Source organism: Cebidichthys violaceus, unplaced genomic scaffold (genome assembly GCF_023349555.1).
Source record: "Cebidichthys violaceus isolate CVI_PGR_0920_01 unplaced genomic scaffold, fCebVio1.0.p SCAF_47, whole genome shotgun sequence".
Lineage (NCBI taxonomy): Eukaryota > Metazoa > Chordata > Actinopteri > Perciformes > Stichaeidae > Cebidichthys > Cebidichthys violaceus.
Genome location: NW_027176672.1, coordinates 790,402 through 802,901, shown reverse-complemented (window position 1 = coordinate 802,901; position 12,500 = coordinate 790,402). Strand labels below are relative to the sequence as shown.

The following is a 12,500-nucleotide window of genomic DNA, read 5'->3' as shown; positions in this document are numbered from 1 at the left end:
GAAGCAGATGATTATGTTCACGTTCCAATGTGCCTCCCAGTGAGAAATCCCATTTGTATCACTGCATGTGCGTCTGTGCATGCATTTGTGCTCCTATTGCAGTGTGTGTGTGAGTGTGTGTGTTTTTAAAATGTGATGATTCTGCATGTTACGAAGCCGCCGTCGTGTCCTCAACAGTGCAGAGTGTCTGGCTGCGGCCCAGGGCTGTCGTTCACATGCTAGACACATGGACTGAGAACGGCACATCTGGGACCGGGACGGGCCGGGACCGGCTTTCAGCGGATAACACGGCGAGTTTGAACAACGCCAGAGACACTTTCCATCGTCTCCCTGTTGTCATGGAGCTCAAACTGCATTTGCAACAACACATACGGACACTTGTACGCGTTGCAATCGATTACGCCTTAAATTGCGGCTCCTTGTGTTCTATAATCATTATGTGTAATTATGGTAGCAGAATATGATAGTGTGGTAAATTACTAGTTGGCAAATTATGTGTTGTAATACACAAACTACTATTATTGCAAGCGAAAGGCAGTCTAACCCTGTTTGTCCCTGTAAGCGGTTCCTCCAGGTTTAATCAAATCCACCAGCCTCATCACAAAAAAAACATTTGTGTACAGGTGAAATGCATTCTGGGAGCACGCTATGTCAGATTTTTTTTTTTCCTTGTTTTTGCCAGTTTCTAATTATGCTCAAATACAGGAGAGCTGAGCGAGCAGCTGAAGCGTGGCTAATGGAAACGGTATTTCTCATCTGTTGTTTTTAATTTGCATGTCTGCACAACAACGTCTCACCTCTCATGAGCCGAGGGCTGTCCACGAAGACGTCCTCCGGCCGTCCACTAAAGCGTCCTCTCCTCCTCAGGTTGAGGAGGTAGACCTGGCTCCTCTGGGTGGTGGACAGCTACACGGACAGAGAGGGACACATGCATTCACTCCTCCAGATAACAATGGGTTCTCAGTCCACTTCTAAACCAGGGTTTAGAATAATTGCAATAAAAACAAGTTACTAACGGGGGTTAAATCGAACAATAGTGAGCACACTGAACCAGTAGAAGCTCAGTGACTGAGCTTCAGTAGTTGTGTAGTCGTGTAGTTGTGTAGTTGTGTTGCTGTCTGTACTTACTGTTACTCCGCTGCACTTGACGGTGGAGCTGTTCAGCCAGGTGGCCTCATATCGCCGCTCTGTCCCAAAGTCACACTCCAGGTCCTCCCCCTGTCGCGCAAAAAGCACTTATTTAAAACAGTGTGCGGTATTTCAGCAATAACTAGCGTTCAAACTGTGATACCCCGCTGCTCTGAGCACGAGATAACCACTGATTCAGTACCAAAAAAGAGCTTCTGCACAAAAAGAAGAAGAAGCTCTCTCAAACGTGTCTGGTAACAATCGAGTTGCCGTAATCGGGGAACTGGAATAACCTCGCAATAATTGTCCCTGCCAGGGAAAGATGCAATCCATTGAAAATTCATATTCATAAACATCTGGACTCCCACATCTCTGCGAGTCATCTGGGAGCCAGAGTAATGAATATGGATTCATTCTTCATAAAAACACGAGTTGAATGAGAAGACACGTGAAGGTAAGACCATAAATAAGCTCCAACAGGTGAGAGCAGGAAGAGGTCGTTACTCAAAGTGGAAGAAATCATTTGTCTGAGAATCCCGCCGCTTTAAATTGCTCCATTTCTTCTCGCCCTCTCCAGGACTCCTTCTCCGAGAAGTCTTTTTCTTCTTCTACACTCTGAAACGTGTCCTGGACTGAGGCTCAGTCTGAGAAGTAAAACTACTGGAACCGCATCATGCTGAACACGTATAGCAGGACATCGTTGTCTTTAATTAATAATGATGAGCACATATTTACTCAATCTGATCAAACTGTGTTCATTCTGCACTGAAGTTATCGATCAAATGAGAAAATACTCGTCGTTTGTCAAGTACTTGATTCCAACAGGAGCGTACAGAAGCAGGCCTCTCCATGAGGTTATTGAACTCAAGCTATTTATACAACATTATTAAACAAGCCTCTTAATGATTCCTTATTGAGATATTAAAATGACTTCTATCAGGATTTGGCTCTACTTGCAGTCTTGTTGCTGCATGTTTTTTGGTTTGACAGTTCATCACCGTTAAGTCTAAACTATTTACATTACGTTCAGTGTGGGAAAAAAAACATCACCACAAATCCCAGAGGGGGGGTCTGAGTGATGACGGCGATGACGACGATGATGATGACGATGATGACGATGAGACCACATTTCCTGCTGATGAAGCATGCATTTATAAACATACTATCATAATAAAATAGTAGTAATATAAATATCCAGTCACAGCCAGGCTGCCCTGAGGAGGTGTGTGTGTGTGTGTGTGTGTGTGTGTGTGTGTGTGTGTATTTTTATGTGACTCAGTGTCTGTCACCATGGCAACACAGTGGGGAGAGGGCTCCAAAGGCCGGCCCGGGTTAGACGTCTGACTGACCACGCCTGGCAACTAGTCAGCACTGGAATCTGTTGTGTGTGTGTGTGTGTGTGTGTGTGTGAGTGAGTGAGTGAGTGTGTGTGTGTGTGTGTGAATCCTTATCAGAGATGCAGGATCAGCTCCTGACTCGCTCAGCATGGATTAAGAATGAGAACGGGAGTTTAAAGAAGAAGAAGCGGATTGGAAGGACTTGGCGAATTTGAAATTGAACAGGAGTGATATAAAGCTCCCGCCGCTGCGCTGCCTCGTGTTGTACGGCGTGCTGACGAGGACACAACTCAGCGAGTCACAGTCAGACACCAGAGGAGCAGCGTCAGCACAAAGACGCTCGGTCCTCATCTTCATGTCTGTCTGGCAACGCGGAGATCACACGAGCTCTGTTTGCTCATTCATTGAAAATAGCAAGCGCACAAATATCCATCTGTGTTTAAACTCGGCTTGACGCAAACACGCCGTTCGCTCCAATCATTTTCACAACATGCACATTGGACACGGTCCAGGTCCCGCTCCATAGAGCCGGAGGTAGTCTGGCGTACCTCCTGGATGTGGCTGAGGGACAAGGTGAAGTCCTGGGCCGCTTCTGACGGAGACGGAGGAACGTCCGAGGCGACCAGGCTGGGACAGGAAACGGCGTTCTGTGGAGAGATGGGATGTTCGGGCAGGAAGTGACATATAGGAGTTAAAGAAAACAATGGCTCCCCTGCACACATCCGCAGACCCAAAATACCTGTCCTGTTTATCTGGAAGGAGGAGGAAATGAGAGGGTAACGTCTCGCTCCGAGGGAAACAACAATAGCTTCAAATAGAGACGATGAGGGATTAGAAAAACAGACCCAGAACAGGAAAAGCCACCTCCTCATCTCTGTATGAGCCACATGACAAAGAGCTCATCGAGCTTCAAGAAGAAGCTAAAATGTTACCAAGTGAACGCCGGAGGCCTCTTGTGCTCCTTTGTTTTTAGGATTTATTGCATTTGCTTAGAAAGATTACTTTATTGCCTTACTTGTTCAAACAAAAGGAGCTCTTTCTCTTTGTCAGGGCGTCTTGTGATATAAAGCGGAACGTTAAATAGTCACCGCAATAAAACACACTAGAAACACGACCGCTTGACCAGCAGCTGACCAGAGGCCTGTGAGTCACACCCTCACCCCTCTACCTGGGACCAGGGCTCCGGGAGGACCCCTCCTCACGCAGACCCTGGGGATCTGGATGAGCAACAATAAAAACCCAAAGGGGACGGGAACAATACGACGGCTGACTTCATCTGAGGAGTTGTCAGGAACACGCCGGGAGCTTTAATTGGTTTCCGTGAGGCTACTGTAGTTTCACGGCCTTTACTTCGTGCCAAAACAATTTGATTTGCTTCCATTTCAGAGTAGTTTACAGCCTCCACACATCTACAGAACCTACTTAACATGAGGCAATACAATGTGTAGATTTATCTCTTCTCCGGCAGCGAGCACAAGGCATTTAGTCATGACTCCCTATAAAAATAGAGAGACTCTTCAACATGCTGGGATATCAAACCAAACTGTAGAGGAGCTTCACCCCTGGAAGGAGTCTGTTAAACCAGAACCTCCAGAGATTTTATAGCAGATTTCAACATACTGTGGTTGAGACACTTGTAACCTCAAACTGAATTACCACATGGTTGCTGTTGCTCAACCCGTCTGGACCCAGATCATTACAGCACACAGGGAGTCGTTGGACTGCAGAGTCTGGATTACGTTGGACTAGAGGGATCTAGACCCCTGCAGGCGTCTGCGTGGTTTGTGGATTAAAGACAGAAGGAAGAGGAGGACCGCTCACCTCGAGCAGGTTGGGCTTTGACTCGTTTTTACTGGAGACACAGAGGTGGTTGTCGGGGTCCCAGTAACACTTCCATCTGGTGCTCAGGCAGCTCACGCATCTGTCGGAGACGGACACACAGACACAGACGCGGATCAGCATCTCCCTCCGATCTGCTGTAAATACTGTCTTTTCAAGCGTTGAATATGTGGCCCCCATTTTGAGAGGCTGAGCCGTTTGAGGCATCAGAGCTCAGCGCTAATAAAAGGAAGCAATGATTAGTCACAGCGGAGGACGCATTCATTCCACAGTTGCAACACAGCGAGTCAGGAGGTCGAACTGGGCCAAAGCTGCTGAGACGAAAAAAGAAAAGCACTTCTCTATAAACACTCAGTGTGTGTGTGTGTGTGTGTGTGTGTGTGTGTGTGTGTGTGTGTGTGTGTCTGTGTGTGTGTGAGCGCTGCCTGCTGTAATTCTATCACTGTGAGTACCGCTTTGAGTGTTACACCAGCTCAGTGAGGACATATTAGCGGGGAGGTCCATCAGCAGCTTGTAAACTCGATTTGTTGAAGAATAAAAAGGTTAACTTCCTGCTGCAGACGATCCTCTTCAGGTCAGATGATCAAATATTCTACATTTGATTCTGTGAGTGTCAACAAATCCCAAGGAGAGACTAGATCAACCTTTAAAAGAAGAAGAACACATTCTTCCTGTAAGCTGAACTTAGCACCATTCAAGACAGTTTCTTGGGGTCGGAGAGCGGGGGGGGGGGGGGAGGGGTTTCCTGAGCTTTCTGCCAACACCTCAGTGTCAATCTCTAAAGGTCAAGAGGTCATATTTCTGGGGTTCCGGTGTAGCCGGCGGATATCAGGGCCGAGACTTCCTTTTCTGTGCTCATTGTTTACAGTCCGATCGGAGAGACGGAGCCGAGGGACGACAAGTACGACCGGATCGCTTCACGTGTATCCAGTTTACGAGCCCATTTTAAACCAATAAAAAGCTAAATCATCACCAGACGATAGCCGGTGGGTTCCCAGATTGCATTTCAGCCGATGCGTTCCGCCTTCGCCTTCGCATAAAGACGTTTGTGAACTCGCTGGTGCAAAATTCGACGAAATGCCGGCGGGCGTACAAACGAAACGTAGAGTGAAGAATCAAAAAAACAACGAGTGTAGCGAGCAAAACACCATCCAACATCAACAACGCTCATGAACTCATATCTATATTCATACTTTATACAAGCCCTGTAAAGTCAAGTCGAGTATCAAAAGCATTACAATGAAACAAAAGGCTGACGTTCCTGTAGACACTTTACTGTTTTTAGACCTTTGGGTTCTTATCAGTGAACTACTTCAGGCGTCTGGAGCTCTGCAGGAGTCTGGACTCTCAGGCCGCGATGATGTCATGTTCTGACACACACACACCTCGGGCAGGAGAGTTTCGGGGCTTTAGGTCTGACTGTATTTTTTGAACGTGGACTACAGAACATCTGAGCGATAAACTACCTAAAGTGGAACACCTCGGCTGTACAGCATGCGAGTGTGTGTCACTGCATTGCCTCCGGGAGGAGACAGATGTCCCACGCTAGGAACGATAGCGCCTCCAGTGATAGCAGCACTCTGAGGAGGTCTCTAGACTGGGATGGGGGGTGGGGGGGTGTGGGGTGGGGGTGTGGGGGGGGACTGGGATAGGTGTAAAGGGATGTGGAGACGTAATCGAAACATGTGTGTTCTGATTAGAAGCAGACGACCCCCTCTGGGCTCTTATCGGCTGCAGCTTTTCTGTTTTCCCTGACTCCCTTTCTGTCCTATTAAAACGCTTATACACTACCACACACACACACACACACACACACACACACACACACACACACACACACATTGTTCACACTCTCCACTCTCTCTCTATCTCTCTGCTTGACCCAACACTGACAGTAAATACCCAGTAACGCTGCCCACCCCGACACATAATGACCATACACACACACACACACACACACACACACTAAACACACACACACACACACACACACACACACACACTAAACACACAGTCGGGCTCACACTCTCAGGGCCTCTCAGTGGACACAGCGGTTAAACATACATCCCCTCAATCACGTCTCTGTCAAAGAGGAAGAAACGTCCAGAAGAAAAGAGCAGTTTTCAGGGGGAGACGGAGACAGACGAGAGGAGACAGAAAGAAGGAGGGCCGAAAACACGGGACATGAAAAGCAAATAAAACAGAGGAGAAGTGTGTGTGTCTGTGTGTGTGTGTGTGTGTGTGTGTGTGTGTGTGTGTGTGTGTGAGAGAGGGCAGGTTAGGTGGTTGTCCTACTGGGCTGCTTGGTGAGACTGGAATGCTATCGTCTGGTTGTCATTAACACTCTGCCTAGTGACCACTTTGAATGGGTCATGGGAGAACTGACTACACACTCTCTCTCTCTCACACACACACACACACACACACACACACACACACACACACACACACACACAGAGAAGAACAGGCAAACTGATTTAACACACAAATTGTCATATCATGAATTAAGAAGCCTTAAAGCTGGAATTTTCTCAAACTTCAACAAAAATAAAAATGGATGACTACGACTTCATCTCATGTGTTCAGACAGAACAAGCCACTGGGAGACGTCACCTCGAACTAGTTCACTTCTCTGACATTAGATCGACCGAGCGGCTAATTATCATTATTTTATTATTATTCAAGAAAATAGCCGATATATGAATCGATAATGACGCCGCTGACACGGTCTCACCTCGTTGTTTGTGCTGAAAACATGATAACATCATGAAACCCTCGTGATTAAAGCAGCACAGGCTGTCAGTTAGCAGTAACACCGCTTCCTGTGTGATATCGATGGTTTGCACAGAACGTGCAGATTATTGAACCGTGTTCAGCTTCAACATGCAGAAACAATAATAGCAGCAAACAGGAGAGACTCGACATTGTGCTTTAATTGCAGAGAAGTGGCTCATAACACTCTTTAGGGATTATTAGAAAAACAGCTCAAAGTGATTAAAATCAGACGGAGTACAGCAGCCGATGCTCATCCTGTGAGAACGGCACTTTGCTCATTATCACCTCCAACAAACCGCCGTCTAATTTCACACTCCTGAACCTCGCCGAGCAGCGAGGCCGTGCGCACATATTGGGTGCAGTCTTGCACGCGTGTACCTTCAACTGCTGCGTTCACACCTCCAGACTGCTTTCATGAAGTGAACAAAAGGGACACACCCAAACCGATTCACACACACACACACACACACACACACACACACACACTAATGCCCCTCTGAGCCTCAGATCTGCCCATCAGATAGAGTGGATCCTCTGACATGGTCCAACATGCGAGAGGAAGCCAGCTGGATTGCCTGAAGATATGAGAAAAAAGGCTCTTTTGTGACCGGGCCGTACGAGTCACAGTCCTTCACAAAAACAAACATCAACACGGCCAGCCAGACATACAGATCCAATTTCCTCTGGCTTAACGTTTACAGCATATTAATCCCACATTTGATCCTGCGCTGAGAAACCTTGAGTAAGCCAAATACACAATGAGCGCCGCCAGAGGACGTGTCGGCAATATTTACCCACCGAGGCGCCCTAAATAGAAAGCAGAGGGGGAAACCAGGAGAGGCGGAGTTTAGGGACCAGCCTTCACTGACGTCTGAGTGAGGCCTTAGCCGGGCTTTAATCCCAGTTTATTGGTATTTAGGTTTCATTCAGGAAGGTTTGTTTTCAGGGATCGCCTGCAAATTAAGAAGCCAGTGGATGAAGATCTTAAAGCGATAAAATGTTGTGTCGATTGTGTCTGAAAGCACCTCTAATTTGACTGACGTCTGACAGTCTGCTACGTTCGGTTCTGGTTCTGTTTATTTCTGTCGTAAAGTTGGGCATTTTCACACCAGGGTCTACGGAGACCATTCGAGTCCATTTGGAGCTCGCCTCAAGTGGCCATTTGAGGAGCTGCAGTTCTTGGCCCTTCCCTGTCGGCCGCTCGGCCTCACACTCCCTGGATGAAGAAAGAAATGGGACTCACGACGTCTTGGGGTGTATCGCTCCGGTCCTCTCGCAGTCGTAGATGATGAAGCTCCCAGATACCACAGATGTGCCGTTCACCTTTATCGCCACAGAAACGGTCAGATGATCTGCAGACACAAAGGCAGGTAAACAACACGGCATGAGCGTCGAGCATTTGGAGATGGTATCGCTGTCATAACAAACAGCGAGGCGGAGACTTTGAAAGACAAAAGGGGGAAATTACATTTATTCTAGTGCTGCTCGGCGTCTTGTAGGTAAGGATAAAGAACTGTACTTGTTCCGTGAGCGGAGATAAGGACGTTCTCGGTCTCACCTGTGCCGGGGAGGATGGGTTGGTAGCTTTCTCGAGGGAGCAGGGGACAGGTCTGGATCTGAGCGGGACCGTAATCCAGGTGCACCGTGGCAGCTGTAGAAACACCCGGACCATATTCACACTCCACCCGGGAGCCGACCAGATCGGGAACGCTGCCGTTTATCAGGATGCCGACATCCTACGACGGAAAAGCAGAAACACCAGAGCACGAACATGAAGCACCGCTCATCTTAACAGAAATCAATTACTAAGTGAAGGCCACATTCCCACGCACACGTACTGAAACCAGGGCGTGTGCCGTTCGTCTTTGGTGGAGGGCAAATGGCGCTGGCATTACTTCAAGTCGCTACAAGGAGCCCGGGCAGAGAGATGGAGAAACTAATGTGCAATGAAGAAACAGATGGCGCGGTGCTACATTCACATCTAAATGTGGCTGTATGTGATGAAGTATGACAGACGTATAATGAGAAAGATAACACCTCACTGACATGACTGATTTTCAGCTAAATGATTTCAATGTGAGAAAAATGGAGGGAGGAGGAGGAGGAGGAGGAGGGACAGAGACTGTGAAGAGGAAGAGAGAGACGACATACTCAGCAGATACGAGCCGAAGCGGCCGGCAACATGAGCTAAACGCGTCTTAAAAAATCGGCCCCATTGTTCGGCGGAAGCGATCGTTTCCTGCCGAAGGCCCCGACTTCCTGCCCGCTGCTTCCTGTTTGGGGAGACAACCTTGAGCCGCGCTTCCTGAGGCTCTGAAGGATGCCTGCGGATCGGCAGCTGGTAGATCTATTACAGCCCGAAGCCAAACTGACCCACATGACAAGCAAACAGCCACACTTAACGAACCAATTAATGACCCGTCGTCTCTCAGCCTCGTCTAATTATGAAGCTGTAATTAAAGGTCAAAAAATATTCAGAGTGTCAGAATTCGGTGAGCTAATTATCATAGTGTTGTTATGCTTCTATGAGCAGTTTACATGAAGGTGTGACGCGGGGACTCGCTCTGCCAAAATATTAGCAAGGTTTGATTAAAGTCAAATCCATTCAACACCAGATGAAGGTGAAGGTGAAGGTGAAGAGATCTTCGTGGATCTCAGGGCTCTTGGGTTTGAAACAAATGTAAATGGCTTCAAATTAAACATAAAACGACATTTTATTTCACACACTGTCATGAATTTGGAAATTTGAGTGATTTCCTCGACAGCAGCCTCAAAAATCAAGCTCACCTGAGAGCGCTTCATCTTCAGACCCACTCAGAATGATTGCGTGGAATGGATTTGTGATGCAGCAGCAGATGGAAATATACCTCAGCCCATCAGGTGATCAATGCGTCGTATTTATATTGTTATATCAACATCGTTTGAAACAGTTAGAGTAGAGCTTAAAGTCACTGGTCAACACAGAAACGAGATGGCTCTAAAATGAACACGCTAATCCGCCATGCTAACGCTAAACTACATTCACAGCAAACACAACAGAGGTGAAGATACAGCCACGCTGCAGGTCACATCAATGTCTGTCTTAAATCACGGATTGATTTTCTAATTATCATTCTATTTCTTTTTAATTAGACATTTATGTAAAATTGTCATAATTAGCATTATGAGTTATGGCTTTAAAAAAGAGCGTGACGATGGACGTGTGAGCCAAAGCTGAAGAAACGTCCTCCAGGACCAGACGGACCACACCGTGACTCTGGTCTCAGCTGTCGCCACGGAAACATAATGAAGAGCCGCTAAATAAAGTTTGGCTGCTGAAACACAACAAGAAGCCTAAAAATAAATGGCGTCACAATCAGACGACGTCATCGCCTGATGACGTCGCCTGAGATCAGATGTGTCGTAGTAATGAAGAAATAATAAAGCGACGCGACGCCCAGAACACACAGTTCAACATAAATACATGTTAATGCCGTTAAAGATTAAAGCTCGACATTAACAATCCTCACGACTGAAGACGACTGAGAGAAATGAAGACGGGCAGCTCGCAAATTCAGAATGATGAAAATAATCAGATGATATTACAGCCGCCACCAGGTCGAGCTTTCTGAATGTCACAAGCTAATTACACGACGGCTGATAAACATAACCGGCAGTTATCTTACGGGTCGATATGAATGTGTGACAATAATCGGCTTCTCTTCTGTTGAATGTGAGAAAAAGGTGGAATAGTTCCGTTAACTGTGAACGTTGCAGTCCCTGCTGGTTGAATGTGTTTAATAGAGCAGACGTTTTATTTCTAACGGTACTGAGGTCATTGTTCCACAGAGCATCATCACATCAACCCAACTTGTACGGATCCGTTCACTACATTCATACATTGAGGAACATCTGGGCGGTCTGGGCCTCCTGCTCATGTGGGTGTTTCCTGTGCGTCAGTCTGCATCACGAGGGGCTCCAGAATTATTGATTTAAATTAGTCAAACTTCCTGTGAATTAGATCTGACGGTGTTGCACCGGAGTAGAGGGCTGAACATCCGTCATGATTAAAACAGTTCAGCCAAACTGACAACCTTTAACCTGCTGCAGAGCTGAGTCGTTACTATTAAACATATCCACACATGTTTGGATTTAAATCGATTTGAATCATTTTTGAAAGAAAAACAAGTCAAAATCCAGCTTCTTCAAGATGTTATATTTTCTGTTTCTTCTCCCGTGACAGTAAACCGAACATCTCTGAGTTTGAGGACGTCCTCTTGGACTTTTGGAAACACAGATTTTCATTGATCAAACTTATAATCAACAGATTAATCCACACTAAGCGTTAGTTGCCGCCCTGTTGAACAGCTGGAGGCTCATATGAAAACACAAAGTTCATCACTGTCAGTAAACGGTTAAAGAGAAGGAAGCAGCTGTGTATGGCATGCTCTCTCCTGCTGTGCCACCGGTAAGCTCCGGTTTTACACACACACACACACACACACACACACACACACACACACACACACACACCTGGTTTGCTGTTTTACGACCGAAGCGATCCACGTGAACTAAGCTCTCATTGTCTTTCACAGTGAAAGAACAGCTGATGGACGTGTTCACGCTACAGGAAACACGCCTGCACAGCTGACCGTATCAGTAACGTCCACGGTCACATGATCCACCGGCAGCGTTACACCTTCATCACGTCACATTCACATTTAACTTCACCAAAAACCAACGTGACAGCAGTGCGAGTGAACAAACACACACTACTGTCACGTCGGTGTAGAGTACAGAACCTCAGAAGAAGTGAGTCAGCGTTTCACTTTGCGTCTGTGTTGAATGTGTTTTTGGTTAGAGGTCTGTAATACGGTCTGTGAGACATGTTGATGTGAACATGCATCAGTAAACAGACTGCAAAACGACATCAGCCCTGCAGCACATTATACAAAAACAATAGTTAGAGCCTCTTGAACATTCTTAGGCTGAGCTGCTGCAGTAAAACAGTGTTGACATGACTTCATCAGCTGAGTCATAATAATAGCGTGTTAATAATAATCATGAAGGTGAGAAGTGTCCGGCTGTAAAGGTGGTCATGACACGGTTCATCCGCTTTAAATACGCTGCCCCCATTACGAGCATACCTTTGTGGGAGGAGCAACAGTGAGATAGGTGCGATGACGCGGCGGGAGCTTTTACCTTGATGTCTGCGGCGACGCTGATCTCCGGGGGCGTCAGCGTCATGGAGGGACACTGCTGGGGGCCCTCGCCCATGCTGATCCAGGAGCGTGCCAGCAGCCCCTGAGCGCACTCCTTCTGGATGGTGCATCTGGACAAGGAGCGACAGACGATCACAGTCATCATTTCATATCGACATTGCAGATGTGATTAGAGCACAAAGAGACCGGCATGTTTGGAGATTGTGCTGAATGCGTCATG

At 47.0% G+C, this 12,500-nt stretch overlaps 1 protein-coding gene across 1 annotated transcript in view; it reads right to left on the bottom strand.

Moving 5' to 3' along the window:
- Window positions 1–12,500, bottom strand: part of plxnd1 (plexin D1) — a 65,910-nt gene that overhangs the window by 41,515 nt on the left and 11,895 nt on the right. The window contains exons 5-11 of the mRNA XM_068729736.1: window positions 12,261–12,390; window positions 8,638–8,815; window positions 8,323–8,431; window positions 4,287–4,386; window positions 3,014–3,112; window positions 1,129–1,218; window positions 798–906 (exon numbers count right to left, since the gene is read on the bottom strand). Coding sequence (XP_068585837.1) covers window positions 798–906; window positions 1,129–1,218; window positions 3,014–3,112; window positions 4,287–4,386; window positions 8,323–8,431; window positions 8,638–8,815; window positions 12,261–12,390 — 815 coding nt within the window. The remainder of the gene's footprint in view (window positions 1–797; window positions 907–1,128; window positions 1,219–3,013; window positions 3,113–4,286; window positions 4,387–8,322; window positions 8,432–8,637; window positions 8,816–12,260; window positions 12,391–12,500) is intronic.